This window comes from Pseudophryne corroboree, chromosome 2 (assembly GCF_028390025.1).
Source record: "Pseudophryne corroboree isolate aPseCor3 chromosome 2, aPseCor3.hap2, whole genome shotgun sequence".
Taxonomy (NCBI): domain Eukaryota; kingdom Metazoa; phylum Chordata; class Amphibia; order Anura; family Myobatrachidae; genus Pseudophryne; species Pseudophryne corroboree.
Genome location: NC_086445.1, coordinates 932,671,440 through 932,696,163, shown reverse-complemented (window position 1 = coordinate 932,696,163; position 24,724 = coordinate 932,671,440). Strand labels below are relative to the sequence as shown.

At 42.8% G+C, this 24,724-nt stretch overlaps 1 protein-coding gene across 8 annotated transcripts in view; it reads left to right on the top strand.

The window, feature by feature from the left end:
* TBC1D23 (TBC1 domain family member 23) overlaps positions 1-24,724 on the top strand; it is a 365,222-nt gene that overhangs the window by 275,024 nt on the left and 65,474 nt on the right. For 6 of the 8 annotated variants that reach the window (XM_063956244.1, XM_063956243.1, XM_063956242.1 and 3 more), the window contains exons 8-15: positions 5,436-5,539; positions 6,204-6,323; positions 14,899-14,991; positions 15,143-15,313; positions 18,509-18,551; positions 19,553-19,662; positions 20,800-20,942; positions 22,634-22,678. In XM_063956244.1, coding sequence (XP_063812314.1) covers positions 5,436-5,539; positions 6,204-6,323; positions 14,899-14,991; positions 15,143-15,313; positions 18,509-18,551; positions 19,553-19,662; positions 20,800-20,942; positions 22,634-22,678 — 829 coding nt within the window. The remainder of the gene's footprint in view (positions 1-5,435; positions 5,540-6,203; positions 6,324-14,898; positions 14,992-15,142; positions 15,314-18,508; positions 18,552-19,552; positions 19,663-20,799; positions 20,943-22,633; positions 22,679-24,724) is intronic. The other 2 variants (XM_063956246.1, XM_063956245.1) reach the window with 1 other exon arrangement.

The window sequence follows — 24,724 nt, the reverse complement described above, 5'->3', positions numbered from 1 at the left end:
GCTGCCCGAGGGGTCTCGGCTTTACATCTTTGCCGAGCAGCTACTTGGTCAGGAGCAAATACGTTTGTAAAATTCTACAAATTTGATACCCTGGCTGAGGAGGACCTGGAGTTCTCTCATTTGGTGCTGCAGAGTCATCCGTACTCTCCCGCCCGTTTGGGAGCTTTGGTATAATCCCCATGGTCCTTACGGAGTCCCCAGCATCCACTAGGACGTCAGAGAAAATAAGAATTTACTTACCGATAATTCTATTTCTCGTAGTCCGTAGTGGATGCTGGGCGCCCATCCCAAGTGCGGATTGTCTGCAATACTGGTACATAGTTATTGTTACCAAAAAAAAAAAAAAAAAAATCGGGTTATTGCTGTAGTGAGCCATCTTTTCTAGAGGCTCCTCTGTTATCATGCTGTTAACTGGGTTTAGATCACAAGTTATATGGTGTGATTGGTGTGGCTGGTATGAGTCTTACCCGGGATTCAAAATCCTTCCTTATTGTGTACGCTCGTCCGGGCACAGTATCCTAACTGAGGCTTGGAGGAGGGTCATAGGGGGAGGAGCCAGTGCACACCAGGTAGTTCTAAAGCTTTACTTTTGTGCCCAGTCTCCTGCGGAGCCGCTAATCCCCATGGTCCTTACGGAGTCCCCAGCATCCACTACGGACTACGAGAAATAGAATTATCGGTAAGTAAATTCTTATTATGTATGTGTGTGTGTGTGTGTGTGTGTATATATATATATATCTGTATATGTGTGTATGTGTATATATATATATATATATCTGTGTATATATATATATATATATATATATATATATATATATATATGTGTGTGTGTGTGTGTATATATATATATATATATATATATATATATATATATATATATATACACTGAATATGTAGTTGCTGCATATCTTGCTGTATTGTGTATTTTTTTTATTTTGTGGGTAGTCTGTGTGATTTCAGGTCAAATACATTCTCTGATCGATATTTATTGTTGGACTAATTATCCTCAGTACCCGTATTTAAAATGTATAATTCTCAGTGGGGTCGATTCAATTCACTGACAGTTAAATAGCACCGGGAGTTTGCTCCCGGCGCTATTCAATACAGCGACGAGTGACCGTCAATTGTCGGGAATTCTTCTCTCATCCCCGGGGGATGAGAGAAGAAACCCGACAAAAGTGCTGGCTCGAGGCTGATTCTGTCGGGAATCAGCCTTGCGCCGGGGAGTAAAGTCGGAGAATGCCCGTTCTCCCGACAAAACAACCTGTTTAGTCGGCGAGAACGGGCCATCGCCGACTTAACTGGAGCTGAATTGAATAGCGTCGGGAGCTTATTCCCGGTGCTATTTAACTGTCGCTGAATAGAATTGACCCCATTGTTTGCATTATTGGCTACACAAGGCCAGTGTGACGCATTACTGCCTGTATTCCATTCTGATGAGTTTCATCAATTCTTTATCAGACTTATTGCTGTTATCTGTTTATAGTTGTCAGATATACACGTATATTTGTTTGGGAGGGTCTTCACTTTTTAGGCCCTGCTTTGGTGTTTGTTCATTGCAAATACTGTGGACATGGAGGAAGAGGTCAGGTAGTTCCAGCAGGTTTCAGCAGGTCAGAGGTCTAGGATTAGGATCTTCAGTGAATGTATTTGCAGAAATTGGCAGCTGTGCCTCCTTTCATACTAATACTACTGTGTGTACTCTGACCTCATGGGAGCAGAGGGATCAGTGGAGGAGCTTTTGATGAGTGTGTAGCTATGATTTTCTGCGGCTTCTATTTACATGTACTTACCATCGTTCAGCTTAATGCAGTCTACATAGAATTCCTTGTATATGCACTATTAACAAATAGATTTCTGGTGAGCTTTCTGGCTAAATTTGTCCAATCTGCTGAGGAAGTGGACCTGAGAAGGATGGAGTTTAATGAGGAAATTGATGCAATGATGTCTAATTATCCATGTTACAGACTGTCACGCGTTATTAAGCCGCATTGCATACTTAGAAATAAATGCTAATACATGCCTGTATTTAGAACTGTCTATATCCATCCGGGATGCGGTCAAGATCCCGCCGGACGGAATCCCGGCGGTCGAAAAATACTGACGCCGGAATCCCGACCGGCACAATCCCGACATATTCTCCCTCCGTGGGTGTCCACGACACCCATAGAGGGAGAATAAATTAGTGTGCCAAGCGTAGCGAGGCACTGTGCTCGCAAGGGGCTGTGTTCCGCTCGCCACCCCTGTCGGGATTGTGTGGTCTGGATTCTGGCGTCGGTATTTCGACCGCTGGGATACCGTCCAGCGGGATTTAGTACTGATCCCATCCATCCACTTGTGAAAGTAGCTGTCGTCACTATCGGGGCAAATTTGCACCATCCCTAACCTTTAGTTAGATTAATATCGGCATAAGCTCAACTATGAATAGCCTGCTTTTCTATCTACATGGTCACAGCACACACATCCGTATAAATCTGAATTGCAGGGAGATCTGTCTGCAAGCCCACAATCATAAATACACTTTGTCTCCTTGGGGGAGGGGAGGGGAGGGGAGGGGGGTTGTGGTAGGATGTACTGTATATATTGACAAGCAGCAATGATACTAGTCTTTGTTGTGAATGTGGCTAGGAAACAGTGAGTTATGTCTCACTTTAAACAAAGTCTATTTAATTAATTGTGATAAATCTTTGTCAGGTGTGGGCAATTATATCAGGTTGGGGGCTGCTTAAGTTTCAGCAAATGGTCAGACGCCACACACAAAATGACGCCACACACAAAATGCTGTTCACACACCTTCCCCTTTGCATGTCCCCTTTATGCCGTTGCACCCCTTTGCATGCCCTCTTTATTCTGTTGCACCACTCTGCATACCCCCTTTATGCTGTCGCACCCCTCTGCATGTAGCTACACTTTGTAAGGATTGTGTAAAGTGTTTTATGGCATTTGGACAAGTCTGCTTCCCCTAACTGAGCCCTTTCTGGTAGCAATTGGGGTGGTCTCCTTCTGCATTTATGTCTCTGCTAGTTCCAGGCATTTTCGGAGATATAAAAATCGCGATCTTCGAGTCTTTCAGCAGCCAGAAAATATATGAACCACACGTCTGTAAATGATGCACCTATAATGGTAGGGGTGGCAGCTGCCTGTCACGTCATGTACCACTTTCACTTACACGCTGCCTGGTACTAGTACTGTAGATTGGATTTGCTGGAGTATTGTTTGAGAATGGATTGTAGGTGGATATATCCTGCAGATAGCTCTGTAGGTTTAGTTCGTATTAGAAGTGTCATTGTGACTACTGTACAGGCTGGTGTACTTTCTGGCAGACCCGAGGCAGTAGAGGGCCTGAATTAACCATTTATTTAGATCATCTGAATAACAAGATCTCTGTGCTCTTGATGTAGCATAATAAATAAGGCTCCCTGGACATGTCAAAGGCTGCTGAATAAATAATCCTGTGTGTTCTCTATACGGGATGTTAAACTTGTGAACTGTTTCTCAGGAATAAATTTAATACAGAGATTTGTTGATATCTAACCAGTCACCCTAGTTACAGGTAATGTAATTTTAGCAATTTAATAAATGTACACTGCTCAAAAAAATAAAGGGAACACTAAAATAACACATCCTAGATTTGAATGAATGAAATATTCTTATTAAATACTTTGTTCTTTACATAGTTGAATGTGCTGACAACAAAATCACACACAAATTATCAATGGAAATCAAATTTATTAACCCATGGAGGTCTGGATTTGGAGTCCCCCTCAAAATTAAAGTGGAAGAACACACTACAGGCTGATCCAACTTTGATGTAATGTCCTTAAAACAAGTCAAAATGAGGCTCAGTAGTGTGTGTGGCCTCCACGTGCCTGTATGACCTCCCTACAACCCACACAAGTGGCTCAGGTAGTGCAGCTTATCCAGGATGGCACATCAATGCGAGCTGTGGCAAGAAGGTTTGCTGTGTCTATCAGCGTAGTGTCCAGAGCATGGAGTCGCTACCAGGAGACAGGCCAGTACACAAGGAGACGTGGAGGAGGCCGTAGGAGGGCAACAACCCAGCAGCAGGACCGCCACCTCTGCCTTTGTGCAAGGAGGAACAGGAGGAGCACTGCCAGAGCCCTGCAAAATGACCTCCAGCAAGCCACAAATGTGCATGTGTCTACTCAAACGATCAGAAACAGACTCCATGAGGGTGGTATGAGGGCCCGACGCCCACAGGTGGGGGTTGTGCTTACAGCCCAACACCGTGCAGAACGTTTGGCATTTGCCAGAGAACACCAAGATTGGCAAATTTGCCACTGGCGCCCTGTGCTCTTCACAGATGAAAGCATGTTCTCACTGAGCACATGTGACAGATTTGACAGAGTCTGGAGACACCAAGGAGAACGTTCTGCTGCCTGCAACATCCTCCTGCATGACCGGTTTGGCAGTGGGTCAGTAATGGTGTGGGGTGGCATTTCTTTGGGGGGCCGCACAGCCCTCCATGTGCTCGCCAGAGGTAGCCTGATTGCCATTAGGTACCGAGATGAGATCCTCAGACCCCTTGTGAGACCATATACTGGTGCGGTTGGCCCTGGGTTCCTCCTAATGCAAGACAATGCTAGACCTCATGTGGCTGGAGTGTGTAAGCAGTTCCTGCAAGACAAAGGCACTGATGCTATGGACTGGCCCGCCCGTTCCCCAGACCTGAATCCAATTGAGCACATCTGGGACATCATATCCCATCCACCAACGCCACGTTGCACCACAGACTGCACAGGAGTTGGCGGATGCTTTAGTCCAGGTCTGGGAGGAGATCCCTCAGGAGACCTTCCGCCACCTCATCAGGAGCATGCCCAGGCATTGTAGGGAGGTCATACAGGCACGTGGAGGCCACACACTACTGAGCCTCATTTTGACTTGTTTTAAGGACATTACATCAAAGTTGGATCAGCCTGTAGTGTGTATTTCCACTTTAATTTTGAGGGTGACTCCAAATCCAGACCTCCATGGGTTAATACATATGATTTCCATTGACAATTTTTGTGTGATTTTGTTGTCAGCACATTCAACTATGTAAAGAACAAAGTATTTAATAAGAATATTTCATTCATTCAGATCTAGGATGTGTTATTTTAGTGTTCCCTTTATTTTTTTGAGCAGTGTATTTATGTATTCAGTCGTTCATTCATTTTGGATTTTACTTAATTTGGATTTTTCTTCATTTTTTTTCCCCGTTTGGGTACTTACTCACTTTTTATCATTTTTTTTTTTTCCTAACTCTAGTTTCAGTCTATCTACACAGTGCAAGTCATACCACTGTAGCTTAAGCCTTAGGGGTCAGAAATGGTAATTAGAGATTGCTAGTGTGCCATAGTCTATCATTGATAATACTGTGGGAGCTACAGGACAGGGCTGTGTTACCATTGTTTAATACATTTGCTTTGTTTTAGAATTCCTGGAAAGTCCACCGACACATCTAGAGGTTGGCGACATTGAAGATTTATTTACTTTAGCTCACCATTACTACAGCAAAACGCCAGCTTCTTTCCGCAAGGCAAGTACCTGAAGTAGCATGTTGGTCCTGATTCTGAGTACCAGCCCATCTATGAGAGTATTCTTGTGCCGAAGTGTGTACAATTCGCTCGGCTTCCACCAATCTTATTTTTGGCTACATCGGCCATCCTTCAGATCAAATTATGCACCCACCCCATGCTGAGTGCATAGGCTCTGTCTGAAACGTGTCCCATTTGAGCCTGCATGCCCCAAACAAGCAGAGCGGTTTGGCTATGCACCCATGACCCTCCCATGAGAAGCCTCTGTTCCATTTGTCCGCATAGTTTGCAGCTCATAAATGCCCATTTCGTGAAAGGCCACGTCTGTTCGAGACACGGATCTCCTTGCAACGGTGGATGCATTGTGCGGCGCATGCGCAGACATTGTTTGCTGTTTGTGGTATATACGCGGACTGCTGAAAATACCAAGATGTGTCTGTTTTTGCATTTGCAGTCGACTCAGAATTGGGCCCATTATCTGCATAATGAAAATCTGTTTATTTTATATCTTGCCAAATTCTGTATATACATTAATTTGGTGTTTAAAGGTCCTATAGAGTCACAAATAATGAAGAAAGTGTTTTTATCATTTTCTAAATTAACATAAATATAAATATGCATGTATAATATAAAGACATGAATGACTTCATTTGTTTTTCCTTGCAGGATCACCAGAGCCTGTTTGGCAGCAGCCTGATTGCTCTCAAAGAAGACGGTGATCTCAGCCAAGCTCTTTGTTTAGCAGTTTCTGTATCAGAAATTCTTCAAGCAAATCAGCAACATGGGGTTAGTAAGTGCTGTTATTGTAATGGTGCCAGCTGCCATTGCCCCCTGCATATGTTACTTTTCCTGTATGGTAATTAACACTCTTCCTAGAAAATGCTTGGGGGAATATTATACATGTTCAGTACAGCAATGCTCCGGATTTAGTTTTCATAATCCAGCTTTTTGTTTTGTCATTTTAAATAGTTATTTTGATAACGATATTTACCTAAAAATATATATATATATATATATATATATATATATATATATATATATATATATATATATATATATATATATATATATAAAACAGATACTCTCCCTTTTGCGCTATTAAACAGAAAGTGAGAAAGGATTGGGTTAAGGCTGCCAAATTCCACTAAGTCCCTTGTTAGGAGGGACTAAAAAGATACAAATATGTGCCAATAGAGGAATGGGCGCACTTGGGTTGTTTTTCCACCCAATATTCAACGGGGAAAAACAGCAGTCTCCCTAAGATATTTACTCCTAATTTGTGAGCATAAAACCACATTTAACATGTTCCATGTAAAATTTATTACAACATAAAAGCAATGATACAAAACGGTATAGTATCTCTTCTTGCAGATAACACCATATAGTACAGAGGACCAGTTGAAATAACTTTGATAGATTCCTCCTTCTCCTTTGACAATTCGGAGATTTGATGTTTATGAACAAATAACCCGACGCGTTTCGTCTTACTCTAAGACTTCATCAGGGGTATGTCTAAAAATATATATAAAATATTTATATCAGAATCTTATCCTGATTAAAACAATAATATGAGGGAACATGTCAATGAACGAGGAAAAATGCAAGACAGAACTTAAAACATGGGCAAAATATACAAATATATATATAAATATGTGAGGAAAAAATATACATACACATATGGTTTAACATACAAGGAGGATGATCTTAACATATCCATGGAAAACAATTATGTGATACAATCTCAGAACAAAGAATTCACAATTATACCAAAGAGAAAGAAATAGACATATAAAGAGGAGTTCATCATCACAAGAACATAATAATTACATATGGCATACCTCTAGTGCTTGATAAATACAGTTAGTGCATCAATAAAATGGCAATTACGTATTCTGGATACTTGAAAAAACCACACACCGGTGGGGTACACAGGTGAAAGTTAGATTAAGCCTAATTGGGGAAATATAAGTTTTTAGTACTAACAACAATTAATAACATATTCTGCATAATACTGGGCTCAATAATAACAAATAAATGAATATATCTGTACATTGAACACATACCTTATGGTTAAGTGCTTGAATAACAAGTTCAAACGCATAGGCCTGAACGCAAGTTCAAATAGGTATGTGACCTAACAAAAATTATTAATATTCACTAATTAGAGATATATAACGTAACAGCCTTTATATAAATTGGTTAATGTGCTAGTAGATTGAAACACATACCTTATGATTCAGGGATTTGGATAACAAGTTCAAATACACACCTGGTATGAGCAAGTTCTCTGTCTCAAGAATCATATTCCTCTAATTTACCAGGTTACACACGCATATGAAATTGTGGTAGACCTGTGTATTTGAACTTGTTATCCAAATCCCTGAATCATAAGGTATGTGTTTCAATCTACTAGCACATTAACCAATTTATATAAAGGCTGTTACGTTATATATCTCTAATTAGTGAATATTAATAATTTTTGTTAGGTCACATACCTATTTGAACTTGCGTTCAGGCCTATGCGTTTGAACTTGTTATTCAAGCACTTAACCATAAGGTATGTGTTCAATGTACAGATATATTCATTTATTTGTTATTATTGAGCCCAGTATTATGCAGAATATGTTATTAATTGTTGTTAGTACTAAAAACTTATATTTCCCCAATTAGGCTTAATCTAACTTTCACCTGTGTACCCCACCGGTGTGTGGTTTTTTCAAGTATCCAGAATACGTAATTGCCATTTTATTGATGCACTAACAGTATTTATCAAGCACTAGAGGTATGCCATATGTAATTATTATGTTCTTGTGATGATGAACTCCTCTTTATATGTCTATTTCTTTCTCTTTGGTATAATTGTGAATTCTTTGTTCTGAGATTGTATCACATAATTGTTTTCCATGGATATGTTAAGATCATCCTCCTTGTATGTTAAACCATATGTGTATGTATATTTTTTCCTCACATATTTATATATATATTTGTATATTTTGCCCATGTTTTAAGTTCTGTCTTGCATTTTTCCTCGTTCATTGACATGTTCCCTCATATTATTGTTTTAATCAGGATAAGATTCTGATATAAATATTTTATATATATTTTTAGACATACCCCTGATGAAGTCTTAGAGTAAGACGAAACGCGTCGGGTTATTTGTTCATAAACATCAAATCTCCGAATTGTCAAAGGAGAAGGAGGAATCTATCAAAGTTATTTCAACTGGTCCTCTGTACTATATGGTGTTATCTGCAAGAAGAGATACTATACCGTTTTGTATCATTGCTTTTATGTTGTAATAAATTTTACATGGAACATGTTAAATGTGGTTTTATGCTCACAAATTAGGAGTAAATATCTTAGGGAGACTGCTGTTTTTCCCCGTTGAATATTGGGTGGAAAAACAACCCAAGTGCGCCCATTCCTCTATTGGCACATATATATATATATATATATATATATATATATATATATATATATATATATATATATATATATATATATATATATTTTTTTTTTCTCTGACGTCCTAGTGGATGCTGGGAACTCCGTAAGGACCATGGGGAATAGCGGCTCCGCAGGAGACTGGGCACAAAAAGTAAAAGCTTTCTGACTAGCTGGTGTGCACTGGCTCCTCCCCCTATGACCCTCCTCCAAGCCTCAGTTAGATTTTTGTGCCCGGCCGAGAAGGGTGCATGCTAGGTAGCTCTCCAGAGCTGCTTAGAGTAAAAGTTTTAAATAGGTTTTTTTATTTTCAGTGAGACCTGCTGGCAACAGGCTCACTGCATCGTGGGACTAAGGGGAGAAGAAGCGAACTCACCTGAATGCAGAGTGGATTGGGCTTCTTGGCTACTGGACATTAGCTCCAGAGGGACGATCACAGGTTCAGCCTGGATGGGTCCCGGAGCCGCGCCGCCGGCCCCCTTACAGAGCCAGAAGAGCGAAGAGGTCCGGAAAAATCGGCGGCAGAAGACGTTCCTGTCTTCAATAAGGTAGCGCACAGCACTGCAGCTGTGCGCCATTGCTCTCAGCACACTTCACACTCCGGTCACTGAGGGTGCAGGGCGCTGGGGGGGAGCGCCCTGAGACGCAATAAAACATGTTTTAAACCTTATATGGCTAAAGAAATGCATCACATATAGCTCCTGAGCTATATGGATGCATTTAACCCCTGCCAGTTTTCCTAAAAAAAGCGGGAGAAAAGGCCGCCGTGAAGGGGGCGGAGCCGATCTCCTCAGCACACAAGCGCCATTTTCCCTCACAGCTCCGCTGGAAGGACGGCTCCCTGACTCTCCCCTGCAGTCCTGCTACAGAATCAGGGTAAAACAAGAGAGGGGGGGCACTAATTGGCAGAAAATACATATACAGCAGCTATAGAAGGGAGAAACACTTATATAAGGTTATCCCTGCATATATATAGCGCTCTGGTGTGTGCTGGCAAACTCTCCCTCTGTCTCCCCAAAGGGCTCGTGGGGTCCTGTCCTCTATCAGAGCATTCCCTGTGTGTGTGCTGTGTGTCGGTACGATTGTGTCGACATGTATGAGGAGGAAAATGATGTGGAGGCGGAGCAATTGCCTGTAATAGTGATGTCACCCCCTAGGGAGTCGACACCTGACTGGATGGTAGTATGGAAGGAATTACGTGACAGTGTCAGCACTTTGCAAAAAACTGTTGACGACATGAGACAGCCGGCAAATCAGTTAGTGCCTGTCCAGGCGTCTCAAACACCGTCAGGGGCTCTAAAGCGCCCGTTACCTCAGATGGTCGACACAGACCCAGACACGGATACTGACTCCAGTGTCGACGGTGACGAGACAAACGTAATGTCCAGTAGGGCCACACGTTACATGATCACGGCAATGAAGGAGGCTTTGAACATTTCTGATACTACAAGTACCACAAAAAGGGGTATTATGTGGGGTGTGAAAAAACTACCCATAGTTTTTCCTGAATCAGATGAATTAAATGAGGTGTGTGACAAAGCGTGGGTTTCCCCCGATAAAAAACTGCTGATTTCTAATAAATTATTGGCATTATACCCTTTCCCGCCAGAGGTTAGGGCGCGTTGGGAAACACCCCCTAGGGTAGATAAGGCACTCACACGCTTATCAAAACAAGTGGCATTACCGTCTCCTGATGCGGCCGCCCTCAAGGAACCAGCTGATAGAAAGCTGGAAAATATCCTAAAAGGTATATACACACATACTGGTGTTATACTACGACCAGCAATCGCCTCAGCCTGGATGTGCAGCGCTGGAGTGGCTTGGTCGGATTCCCTGACTGAAAATATTGATACCCTGGATAGGGACAGTATATTATTGACTATAGAGCATTTAAAGGATGCATTACTATATATGCGAGATGCACAGAGGGATATTTGCACCCTGGCATCAAGAGTAAGTGCGCTGTCCATTTCTGCCAGAAGAAGTTTATGGACACGACAGTGGTCAGGTGATGCGGATTCCAAACGGCATATGGAAGTTTTGCCGTATAAAGGGGAGGAGTTATTTGGGGTCGGTCTGTCAGACCTGGTGGCCACGGCGACGGCTGGGAAATCCACCTTTTTACCCCAGGTCACCTCTCAGCAGAAAAAGACACCGTCTTTTCAAACTCAGTCCTTTCGTCCCCATAAGGGCAAGCGGGCAAAAGGCCACTCATTTCTGCCCCGGGGCAGAGGAAGGGGAAAAAGACTGCAGCAGGCAGCCTCTTCCCAGGATCAGAAGCCCTCCCCCGCTTCTGCCAAGTCTTCAGCATGACGCTGGGGCTTTACAAGCGGACTCAGGCACGGTGGGGGCCCGTCTCAAAAATTTCAACGCGCAGTGGGCTCACTCGCAAGTGGGCCCGTGGATCCTGCAGGTAGTATCACAGGGGTACAAATTGGAATTCGAGACGTCTCCCCCTCGCCGGTTCCTGAAGTCTGCTCTACCAACGTCTCCCTCTGACAGGGAGGCAGTATTGGAAGCTATTCACAAGCTGTATTCCCAGCAGGTGATAATCAAGGTACCCCTCCTACAACAGGGAAAGGGGGTATTATTCCACGCTGTTTGTGGTACCGAAGCCGGACGGCTCGGTGAGACCGATTTTAAATCTGAAATCATTGAACACTTACATAAAAAGGTTCAAATTCAAGATGGAATCACTCAGAGCAGTGATAGCGAACTTGGAAGAAGGGGACTATATGGTGTCTCTGGACATCAAAGATGCTTATCTCCATGTCCCAATCTACCCTTCTCACCAAGGGTACCTCAGGTTTGTGGTACAGAACTGTCATTATCAGTTTCAGACGCTGCCGTTTGGATTGTCCACGGCACCACGGGTCTTTACCAAGGTAATGGCCGAAATGATGATTCTTCTTCGAAGAAAAGGCGTCTTAATTATCCCTTACTTGGACGATCTCCTGATAAGGGCAAGATCCAGGGAACAGTTAGAGGTCGGAGTAGCACTATCTCAGGTGGTGCTACGTCAGCACGGGTGGATTCTAAATATTCCAAAATCGCAGCTGATTCCAACAACACGTCTACTGTTCCTAGGGATGATTCTGGACACAGTCCAGAAAAAGGTGTTTCTCCCGGAGGAGAAGGCCAGGGAGTTATCCGAGCTAGTCAGGAACCTCCTGAAACCAGGACAAGTGTCAGTGCATCAATGCACAAGGGTCCTGGGAAAGATGGTGGCTTCTTACGAAGCGATTCCATTCGGAAGATTCCATGCAAGGACTTTTCAGTGGGATCTGCTGGACAAATGGTCCGGATCGCATCTTCAGATGCATCAGCGGATAACCCTATCTCCAAGGACAAGGGTGTCTCTCCTGTGGTGGTTGCAGAGTGCTCATCTTCTAGAGGGCCGCAGATTCGGCATTCAGGACTGGATTCTGGTGACCACGGATGCCAGCCTGAGAGGCTGGGGAGCAGTCACACAGGGAAGAAATTTCCAGGGCTTGTGGTCAAGCATGGAAACGTCTCTTCACATAAATATCCTGGAACTAAGGGCAATTTACAATGCCCTAAGCCAAGCAAGGCCTCTGCTTCAGGGTCAGTCGGTATTAATCCAATCGGACAACATCACGGCAGTCGCCCACGTAAACAGACAGGGCGGCACAAGAAGCAGGAGGGCAATAGCAGAAGCTGCAAGGATTCTTCGCTGGGCGGAAAATCATGTGATAGCACTGTCAGCAGTGTTCATTCCGGGAGTGGACAACTGGGAAGCAGACTTCCTCAGCAGACACGACCTCCACCCGGGAGAGTGGGGACTTCATCCAGAAGTCTTCCACATGATTGTAAACCGTTGGGAAAAACCAAAGGTGGACATGATGGCGTCCCGCCTCAACAAAAAACTAGACAGGTATTGCGCCAGGTCAAGGGACCCTCAGGCAATAGCTGTGGACGCTCTGGTAACACCGTGGGTGTACCAGTCAGTGTATGTGTTCCCTCCTCTGCCTCTCATACCCAAGGTATTGAGAATTATAAGACGGAGAGGAGTAAGAACTATACTCGTGGCTCCGGATTGGCCAAGAAGGACTTGGTACCCGGAACTTCAAGAGATGCTCACAGAGGACCCGTGGCCTCTACCTCTAAGGAAGGACCTGCTCCAGCAGGGACCTTGTCTGTTCCAAGACTTACCGCGGCTGCGTTTGACGGCATGGAGGTTGAACGCCGGATCCTGAAGGAAAAAGGCATTCCAGATGAAGTCATCCCTACCCTGGTCAAGGCCAGGAAGGATGTAACAGCAAAACATTATCACCGCATTTGGCGAAAATATGTTGCGTGGTGTGAGGCCAAGAAGGCCCCTACAGAGGAATTTCAACTGGGTCGTTTCCTGCATTTCCTGCAAACAGGACTATCTATGGGCCTAAAATTAGGGTCCATTAAGGTTCAAATTTCGGCCCTGACGATCTTCTTCCAAAAAGAACTGGCTTCAGTGCCTGAAGTTCAGACGTTTGTCAAAGGGGTACTGCATATACAGCCTCCTTTTGTGCCTCCAGTGGCACCTTGGGATCTCAATGTAGTGTTGAGTCTCCTAAAATCACATTGGTTTGAACCACTCACCACTGTGGAATTGAAATATCTCACATGGAAAGTGGTCATGCTGTTAGCCCTGGCTTCAGCCAGGCGTGTCTCAGAATTGGCGGCTTTGTCATATAAAAGCCCTTACCTAATTTTTCATTCAGACAGGGCAGAACTGAGGACTCGCCCTCAATTTCTCCCTAAGGTGGTTTCAGCGTTTCACATGAACCAGCATATTGTGGTGCCTGCGGCTACTAGGGACTTGGAGGACTCCAAGTTGCTGGACGTAGTCAGGGCCCTGAAAATATATGTTTCCAGGACGGCTGGAGTCAGAAAATCTGACTCGCTGTTTATCCTGTATGCACCCAACAAGCTGGGTGCTCCTGCTTCTAAGCAGACGATTGCTCGTTGGATTTGTAGTACAATTCAGCTTGCACATTCTCTGGCAGGCCTGCCACAGCCAAAATCTGTAATAGCCCATTCCACAAGGAAAGTGGGCTCATCTTGGGCGGCTGCCCGAGGGGTCTCGGCTTTACAACTTTGCCGAGCAGCTACTTGGTCAGGGGCAAACACGTTTGCTAAATTCTACAAATTTGATACCCTGGCTGAGGAGGACCTGGAGTTCTCTCATTCGGTGCTGCAGAGTCATCCGCACTCTCCCGCCCGTTTGGGAGCTTTGGTATAATCCCCATGGTCCTTACGGAGTTCCCAGCATCCACTAGGACGTCAGAGAAAATAAGAATTTACTTACCGATAATTCTATTTCTCATAGTCCGTAGTGGATGCTGGGCGCCCATCCCAAGTGCGGATTGTCTGCAATACTTGTATATAGTTATTGTTACAAAAATCGGGTTGTTTATTGTTGTGAGCCATCTTTTCAGAGGCTCCTCCGTTTATCATACTGTTAACTGGGTTCAGATCACAAGTTGTACGGTGTGATTGGTGTGGCTGGTATGAGTCTTACCCGGGATTCAAGATCCTTCCTTATTATGTACGCTCGTCCGGGCACAGTATCCTAACTGAGGCTTGGAGGAGGGTCATAGGGGGAGGAGCCAGTGCACACCAGCTAGTCAGAAAGCTTTTACTTTTTGTGCCCAGTCTCCTGCGGAGCCGCTATTCCACATGGTCCTTACGGAGTTCCCAGCATCCACTACGGACTATGAGAAATAGAATTATCGGTAAGTAAATTCTTATTTAAAGTTTGCATGCATAAATATTGCAAATATTCTTACACGTCACAATAAGGCAGCAATTTGAAATGTGTTGGGTGATGACAATATGTGATGCTCTAATCATCTCCCCATTCTGTACCTCCCAATTTGCCATCTGATGATCACTTTGTGTTCCTTTGCTGCTCTAGGACGGGGTACGATTCTTTGTAGTGGATTGCCGACCATCTGAACAGTACAACTCCGGTCACCTGTCTACTGCCTTTCACTTGGACTCTGACCTGGTATGTAAAGATAAGATGACCACCTGCCCTTCTATCCTTTTTAATAATGCATTTGTTGATTGTGGAGGGGTTATGTTACTCATAGTGGAGCTGCCATAGTAGGTTGTGTGGTGTTTCAGTAGTACTAATGTGACACCTATTTATTGTACAGATGTTGCAGAACCCTGGAGAGTTTGCCCTGTCAGTGAAGTCTCTGCTGGAAGCTCAGAAACAGTCCATTGAGTCTGGCTCTGTAGCAGGTGGAGAACATCTGTGCTTCATGGGGAGTGGCAGGGAAGAGGAAGATATGTACATGAATATGGTCCTTGCTCATTTCTTACAGGTACACACTTTGCATGCGCTGCAGTTACCCAGATCGTAGACCTACAGTTGCTTTCAATAATGGTTAAAAGAATTTGTGAGGTAGCTGTTTATAGAAGACAGTTATTTGCAGAAACAAACTTTCCACACTTGGCCCAAATGGCAACCTTTTTTTTTTGAATAGAGTATTTTTATTCGACAGCATAATTAATGATACAGACATTTCAGTGTACACTGGGAAGCACATTTGGCATTACACGTTATACTGAACCATACTCGTCTCCAAGGATATACATATACAGAAGACATTCCCCGTATTTGCTGTTCCCGTGCATCCTTCCCACATAATACATATTTTCTGAAGTCCGTAAACAGATCATGATCCACATACTTAACATTTTAGATATTTTCTCCCCAAACCTTTATTGTAATTACCCCGTCTAGTAGGCCATGTATAGCCCACAACCCCTCTAACCCTAAACAAAACGCCCAAATGGCAACCTTACCAAACTGAAATAATTTATATCATTGTTACATCATACTGGAACTCAAATATCCCCCACAATATATATCTCCTTAACAGTTTCATTAAATTGTATTAGTAGTAAAAACATAAATAAGGCCCACACGGTGTCCAAACCAAGATGACTGGTAGAGAAATGTTTAATACGGTAGAATTAGATAAACTAATAGTAACCTTTTTAACAGCAAACCTTTTAAGACCTATATGTGTAAGTGCATATAGTTGGGGTAATTACTATCCTTCAAAAGACCAAAATCTTTTGGGCAGAGAAATATAAGAACAGCGCTCATTAATCAATATCAATTAAAAATGAACAAGTGTCTTTAAAAAAAAAAAAAAAAAATCATATCTTATTGTGGTAACCAGTTAGTGAGTATATATGGAATGTGTATCTGTATTATGTATCTAAAATTGATTATGAGAAAGAAATACAAATCTTGTTGGCCTAAAATATATATCACAATGACAACTAATTCAAACACAGTTTAAAATACATATTTTAGCTAAATGTATAAGCTAAGATGACTCGTTCCAACTATGTCATAAGATTTGTCCTTCTCTTCATATTACATTGATTTATTTAATCCCTTATTAATGGCACATTATCTGCATAAATGTTGTTAATTGTATTGTGCATGTAAAATGAAATGTTTATCATTCAAGACAAATTATTTCAACAAGGTCCAAGTGACAGAGAATTTAGGGGATATTTCATTTTCCATGGAGGCACTGGAGGCACATAGTGCTATTCACAGTGTACAGTATGTATGTATGTATCTATCTATCTGTGTCCTATACTGATAGTGCAAAGCGTATTGCACTTTCCAGCTGCACTCTTACAGAGAGGTGTATTTTGTGTAATAATCTGTGGAGTACACAAAAGCGCATAATATCCATCCAAAAACAGGCTTATTTACACACATGCAGTGCTCTGTATAGCCCGCAGTTCTGTCGATACACCCTCCCTGAACTTTTCTTACAAGGGAACCCCCCATTACAGACCAGTTAGTTGCAGGTGGACATGTGATTGAAATGTGACTCTGCACAGCTTGTACTTGTGTTCGCTTGGTTCCGGTATGAAAAAAACACAAGGTACACTCTGGAAACCGATGTATTTTCAGCATCTGCCCCTATGCGTCAAAAGATCCCCAGTTGTTTCTTTCAAACTTAGATATCACCTATGAAATGATGGTGGAGATGTATTAATTTGTGCCTTTCGTCCGTTATTTGTATGTACCTGCTTCGCCCATTTAGTGTGACGAAGCAGGTCCATACATCATATATTAATGATACTTATGCTGAAGAGGGAACTGCTCACTCACCTCTTTAACGAAGTGCACTCTTGCGACTGTAGATGCTGCCTGGCACCGTCGCTGCATGGATTGTGCACACCTGCCGGTCATTAAACCCCTAGCAGCACCAGCGGTCATATTGAAAAGTGGAAAAAAACGTTGTTTTTTTTTGTATGCTTAGTCCCCAGCTGTCTGAGTCGGGGATAGTGCTGTGCTCTGTCTAAATTGGTAGCTGCAGGTGTCAGAACGGCCAGTGCCCCAGCATATCAGTACTGATATCATGTAGCGCACACTGTGGCTGTAATACATGGGGGTTAAGCGGTGTCAGTGAACATAACATGCACTGATACCACTTCTCACCCATATCGGCGATTCTTACATCTGTCCTTATGTGATCTATTGTTAGGTGAAGTTATTGTTTATTATTTACTATAGCCTTCCATTGATACCGATGTGGTTGTTTAGCAGGAGGTATTCTCTTTGTGACTAAGTTTATATACGTGACTAGCAAAGGGCAAGATTTCCCTTTCAACAAACCTGCTAATGCTGGCCATGCACTAGGACAACTCGCATTAGATGCGAGCCGTCCTACGACCCACCCCCAGCACCCTGGTGTGTGTGAGATCGGACGGTGACTCAGCACCATACAATCTATAGTACCTCCGCAATTCAGCGCTGCCAGGAAGGACTAATCATATGAGCAGCACATATGATCAGTTGATGCAATGTGCGATCTGCAGGGCCGCGCATCGCAATTGCACCCAAAGCATGTACGATCTGCATACGATGGGGCAATCGATGCTTCAATATTGTGTATTTCTACACATTATCGACTTAGTGTATAGCCAGCTTAAGATAGGCGCATTCCCCTTTGATAACAGCATAAGCGCATTTGTAAAAGCAGTGCATTTCTGCATTCTTGGCCCTACTGTATGTCTTTCTACCCCAAAATATCTCTGTAGTCAGCCCTATTAACTGGATCCTCTGGCTATCCTGAATTGTAATCATGGGAGTTTGCTGGCAGATCAGAGTAATCCGCGCAAGTTCCTGCCTCCTGGTGTGTCCAAAAAAAAAAAGAAAAAAAAGTGGTTTAAGTGTTACAGATGATTCAGTTTCCAGAATTGTATTATTCTAAAATAAACAGGTAAAGTTAATTTGTTTTCCTACATTGATTTGTAGTTAGATGCTATTTGAGTTAGAATAACCCTTTGCTATTTTTAAAAAATTTTTTATTTATCATCGTAATGTAAAATTACCAATTCTGGTTATTTTTGTGCAGGTTTATGTAAAATAAACCTGGCAGTTTGCACTATAATAGACTTGTTGCTCTTTGTTTACAACTTATTGGTGCATTGGTGTTCATTTTCTGTGTTTTTTTGTTTTTGTTTTTTTTGTTTAATAGAAAAACAAGGAATATATAAGTATTGCAAAAGGAGGATTCATGGGTAAGTTCAAGTACAGTTTACATTGTGAACGGAACATTTATCACTTGCCGGTATGCTCCTACACTGAAAACACAATTCTCCCGTTATTCTTGACATTAATCAGATTGGCAATCCTCCATTACGAGAGATTGTATTTTGTTAGGAATTATATAGAATGAAATAAATGAATGGAGTTCATTTATCAGTCACACGTTGGTGTAAAGGTGAATAAGGCTGTTCCTTATGCTAGTCACATTGCCAGGCTCCAATGATGCTGAAAGGGATCTAGGTACTTGACCAGAGTGGCTGGACAGCTAGGTCTTGCCCATACTACATACATGATCATATTGGAAAGTGGTCACCTGACGCTAGAGCCTGGATTAGCATGGGAACAAATCTAGTCTTGGTAATCCTTTAATTCAAATATAAGGGGCTGGTTAAATGACATGCAAGCTACAGCCATTACAGTAAGGATGTATTGCTTATGTCAGCTCACACTTCTGTGTGATGTGATGTTTCCGGGTGGTCTTCAGTATGCCGGCTGTCGGGATCCCGGCGCACAGTATACCGGCGCCGGGATCCCGACAGCCGGCATACCGACACTTATTCTCCCTCGTGGGGGTCCACGACCCCCCTGGAGGGAGAATAAAATAGTGTGGCGCGCTTAGCGCGCCACCGTGCCCGTAGCGTGGCGAGCGCAGCGAGCCCGCAAGGGGCTCATTTGCGCTCGCCACACTGTCGGTAAGCCGGCGGTCGGGCTCCCGGCGCCGGTATGCTGGGCGCCAGGAGCCCGACCGCCGGCATATCGTAGTGAACCCGATGTTTCCTGTCAGGAAATCAAGCGATGCGTTAGTGCAAGAGGTTCTGTTAGTATTGGCTAATTGAAACAGCCCCTTAATGTTGAGCCCACAACATATCTGCATCCAGTGTGTTTAGTACTTCATAGTAAGCAAAATAGTGTGTGTATAGTGTGTGTATCCTGTCTACATATATATATTTTACAGATTTTTCTTTTTAACCAGTGCTCCAGCAACACTTGGCGGACATAAATGTAGAAGGGCCAGACAATGGATACGGACATTGGATTGTTAGTACATCTGGACAACGGAGCAGCATGAGTTCTTATGCAGACGTAAGCGTATATAGAGAACTTGCATAACGTTTACATCAAATCACTTTAGTATACTGTCTGGTCAATAGGAAGCTAATAGTAACCCCTAAGGGTCATTAACAGAAATGGGGAAAAATACCAACCTGTAGTGCTCGAAAATACTTGTTCCTTTATAGCCCAGGTCTTCCACGGTTTTGCCCGTTTATTCTGGAGTAAACAGAATTTGTATGGTGTATATACTTTAAATAAAATTTCTCAGCAGAGAAGGCATGTCCGCATGCTTCTTCCGCAGAAAACAAAAGTACTTTCCAGTTTTTTGCTTTCAGGTTTATTATTATTATTATTACTACTAATAATAATAATACTACATTTTATTTAATAATTATTATATATATATTGTTTGTTTTTCATGTCCTCAGGGTGGTGATAATCAGAATGTGGTCTGCACTAAAATGACATGCCTTTTGTACCTTCCATGGGATATTTATATAGGAGAGAACTTTTCAAAATGATAATGGAAAAAAATCAATGTATGGTCAATACACATGTAATATAGACCATCCGGATATCTGCTCATTTTATTGAAATCACAAATAAGCATATACTTTTACTGGCTAGCCTTTTAGGAACGAAAATGTAGTAAATAAGACAGGCTGTGGTCCTAAGTTTATAGAAGCCTAGACTTCCCAAACCGCTGCCTTCCCACCATCTTCTCCTGCCCACCCATGTGTATTTGTAGCTGGACCCACAAACCTGCACAGGTCACACTGAGCGGTTTTACAGGTGCTGTCTCGAAAAGCAGAATGTGATCTTTGAAAAAGTGAGACACAGCTAGGTGCAGTTCTGTATGACCATTATAGTGTGCTGAATTATCTGTACTCATGAAGTGAGGATGGGATTTACAATCCCCTTTGGCATTTAGTACAATTAGGACATGTATATATTTTTGTCCTCAATGTGCACTATATTACAGTTCTGTTCACCAGTGACCACAGTTTTCTGATGGTCCTTACTAATGTGTTCATTATATAGACATAAATGACTGACAAAACTATTTCAGAAGTCTTTGAGCATCTGTTGTGACTCCTTAGATATTCATTCCTAGCTGGTTTTAAAATCCTAATCTGTTTTTTTTTTTTGTTTGTTTGTTTTTTGCAGGAAGATTCTCCTAATGGGTTAAGTGATGGAAAAGGGGTGAAGTCTTTGGTTAATAAAATGACTGTAGCACTGAAAACCAGGTCTGTAAATGTGAAGGAGAAGGTGATCAGCTTCATTGAGAATACATCCACTCCCGTAGAAAGGTGGGTCCTTTGCTTTTACCTGGATCCAGACTTATTGCATATGTGGAGATAATTTCTTGTTATCACTAATCTGCATCACCACCCGTAGCTTCTGTAAAACTGTCACAGGAAGGAAATGTTGTATTGTACTGTCTTAGTGTCTTCTACACTAGCGCAAAGGGATTGTTCTATTTCAGTGACTCTATATGCATAATATGCTGCTAATAAAGGGGAGGAGGAGACCTTTATGGTTCACCCATCTGTTATGTATCGCTATGCCACCAAGACAATTATTCACTCAGTGATTATTTCCAGACTGGATTACTGTAATCTCCTCCTAACTGGCTTCCCTGACAACTACCCCTCTCCACTCCAATCTATCCTCAATGCTGCTGCCCGACTCATCTTCCTCACCAAATGCACTACATCCACCTCCCCTCTCCTACAGGCCCTTCACTGGCTCCCCTTCCCTTTCAGAATCCAATTCAAACTTCTCACACTCTCTTACAAAGCCCTCACCCACTCCTCTCCCATTTAAATCTCTGACCTTATCTCCCTTTACTCTCCCACCTGTCGTCTTCGCTCTGCTACTGCACGCCGACTCTACTGTCTTCTGATTACTTCCTCCCACTCCTATCTCCAAGATTTTTCACGTGCTGCTCCCTTCCTCTGGAATTCTTTACCTCTCCCCCTCAGACTCTCCACCTCTCTACAAAACTTCAAACGGGCTCTTAAGACCCACTTCTTTACCAAACCCAGCCAACTCTCATCCTAACCCTCTGTTCCACGCTCTCTATGTACCCCATCTGTGTCACCCCTGTCTGTCTACCCCTCCCCTTAGAATGTAAGCTCTCACGAGTAGGGCCCTCTTCCCTCACGTGCTTATCCTTTCTTACTTTAATAATCCTCAACTGCCTGCAGTTTTTAGGCCACCTTGAAACTTATCTCTGTTGTCTACTGGTGTAGTTATGCTTAGTTACCCTGTACTTGTCCTATATTGTCTTCAACTGTAAGTCACTGTTTTCCTGTTTTGATTATGTGCATATGTACTCTGTAATTGGGCACAGTGGAACCCTTGTGGCGCCATATAAATAAAGGATAATAATAGCAGCCTCTCTGTTTTCACCTTTACTGAGACACAAACATATAATTCTGCCCACGAAATGGCATCTAGGTGAAGGTGAAAGGGGCACTTAGTATTGTGCTAAAAAAACGGAATAATTGGAAGACCTATAAGACATACATATTGGGTAAAATGTAATAGACTGTTAGAAGCAGGAGTTGGGACCTCCCACGAGTCTATCCAGATTTTTAAAGTGCCAATCATTTACACTGCAAAAACAACCTTGTTTTGCTGTGTAAATAATTGCTGCTTTAAAAATCCAGACAGAATCTCATGAAGTCCTGCACCTCCTGCTTCTCGCAGACTTACATTTTACCCCTTGTATTATTTTACCAGAAGATGTAGTTTCAGAACTTAATACAATATAGAGGTTGGAACTTTTGTTCAACCCACACGTACTGATTGCCTGAAATCTTGATACACAATCCTATCCTTTTCTAAGGGTGCTATTAACTTTTTCAGAGCCTGTTGCTAATAATTTTGGTGCTCAATCGTCAGACGTAATAAAATGTCTACTAATGTACTACATGATTCTTGTTGATGTAATTTTTTTTTTTTGGTTTGTATCCTGTGCCTCAATTTGCTATAGAATCACTTTCAATCTTCCCTGGCCAGAGAGGGCGAGTTTGGAGCGGTAAGATGTAGTGAGCTGTGATTCCACCACCTCCTCTTGTTTTTAGCACAATTGCTTGCTGTGTGTAAGCATCAGTAACACTAACACTTTCCACAAGCCACAACCACTCACTGCCATCTTGGTGGCACTGAGTACACTAGAGTTGTAGACGTTTACCCATCTGCTATTTTTGTCGGTTTTCAACGTTGATCAAAGTCTATAAATCGCTTTAATATATCTTCATTATTTCGTATAAGCCGTATCATTTTTATTGATGACTCAGCAGCCGTCATCTGCAATTTGTAGCCTGTCAGTGTCACTGATGTTTCCTTCTCCATTATTGAAAAGTAAAGGGATCTATTAACCACTTTTCTCCTAACCGCACCAAAGTACTCATTCTCACTTCCACCTCAAACTAATCTGCTTCATCATAACATTTCCACTTTTGAATAGTGAATTATAGATGTGTTAATGCCAAACGGCTCCATTTGCTTTCACGGTTTTCAGTTCATAACTTTTTTTTCTTCATAAGTACCCATTATAAAGCCACAGAATATTTTAAACACGTATTTGTAAATACATGTGTGCATTTACTATTGACTGTTTTTGATTGTTCAGCTTTGTATATGGTTAACAGATTTTAATTGATAAAAATGTGGATTGGCGGCCATATTGTTTCTGTATGGAATTGTTGTGAACTCCCGACGATCAGGAGACCAACGCCGGAATCCCGACAGCTGTAATGCCGGCAGAGAGTCCTCTCGCCACACTTCGGATCCAGTCACCACACTATTATATTTCTTGCCATCACCCGAGTGGGAATACTGGGCTTCTATCGGGATTCCGAACGCCGGCATTTAACAGGCTGTCGGGATTCCGGTGTCAGTATCCTGACCACTGGGTTCCTGACAGCCGGCAAATTAACCGCATCCCTTCTGTACATGCTGTGTTAATTTTGCCATTTATTCTAGAATCTTCTTTTAGGTTCTAGCGCTTTTGGTGTTTTTACTGAAGCTTTTTTCAAGGGTATTGGGTTGTAATAAAGTTCTGGGTTTTAAAACATGAGTAATGGGTGTAACTGAAACAAATAATGAACTTTCACCTGACCTTTTCTGCTTTTGCGTCTAACATTAAAGTATGCACCTGTGCTTGCATGCTCTTCTAGTGAGTGTGCCGCTTCTTAATGCTTGGCTGATAGCCACTTAAACTCGCCCAAAACTACTTTTTCGTTAATGAGGAACTCCAACATTTTCGGCATGTTTTGTTTTTTGTGCTTAAATAAAAAATAAAAAAAACGTTTTTCTCTAGCATCCATAAGGGATACTGGGGTCACTTAGTATGATGGTTATAAATGGGGTCCAAATTAGCCGGTGCACTTTAAATTTCTTCAACTGGGTGTGCTGGCTCCTCCCCTCTATGCCCCCTCCTACAGCCAGTTTAGAAAAATGTGCCCTCAGGAGAGGATGCACACTCTGCAGCTCCAGAGAGTTTTCTTCAGTTTATTTTAAAACTTTGTAATTTTTGGTATGCTGTATTGGCAACAGCATACCTGCTCCTTGGGATTTAGAAGGGGGGTGGCGGTCACCGGCCTCTGTAAGGCGTCAGAGCCGCTTCTCCGCTGCAGGACCACTGTCCTGAGAGGTTGTTGTCCCGCAGGAACGGCGCCTTAGCGAGCACAATCGCAGCACGCCGCACACCCCTAACATATGCCTGAAGGTGAGAAGATTGAGTACATACCGGGGGCCACGCTAGGGGGGTCCCCCGGTTCTTGGTGCGGCGTAATCGCAGGTTTGGCATCCGGACCTCCCCGGGGGGATCCCATAACCCCCCTGTGTGAACTGGCCAGCGGTTTGGTGGAAACAAGTATTTATACTTTGTTTGGCACCATATAGGAGACATTGCCAGTATAAATAAGTACATAGCTCCGGCGCCATTACAGGGGGCGGAGCTGACTCAGAGCGGGACCAGCAGTTTTCTGGCGCCATTTCACTGCACACTGATTACACAGACGCTGCAGGGGACAAATCAACTCCTCCAGGGACACTCCAACGCCACAAATGGCAATAG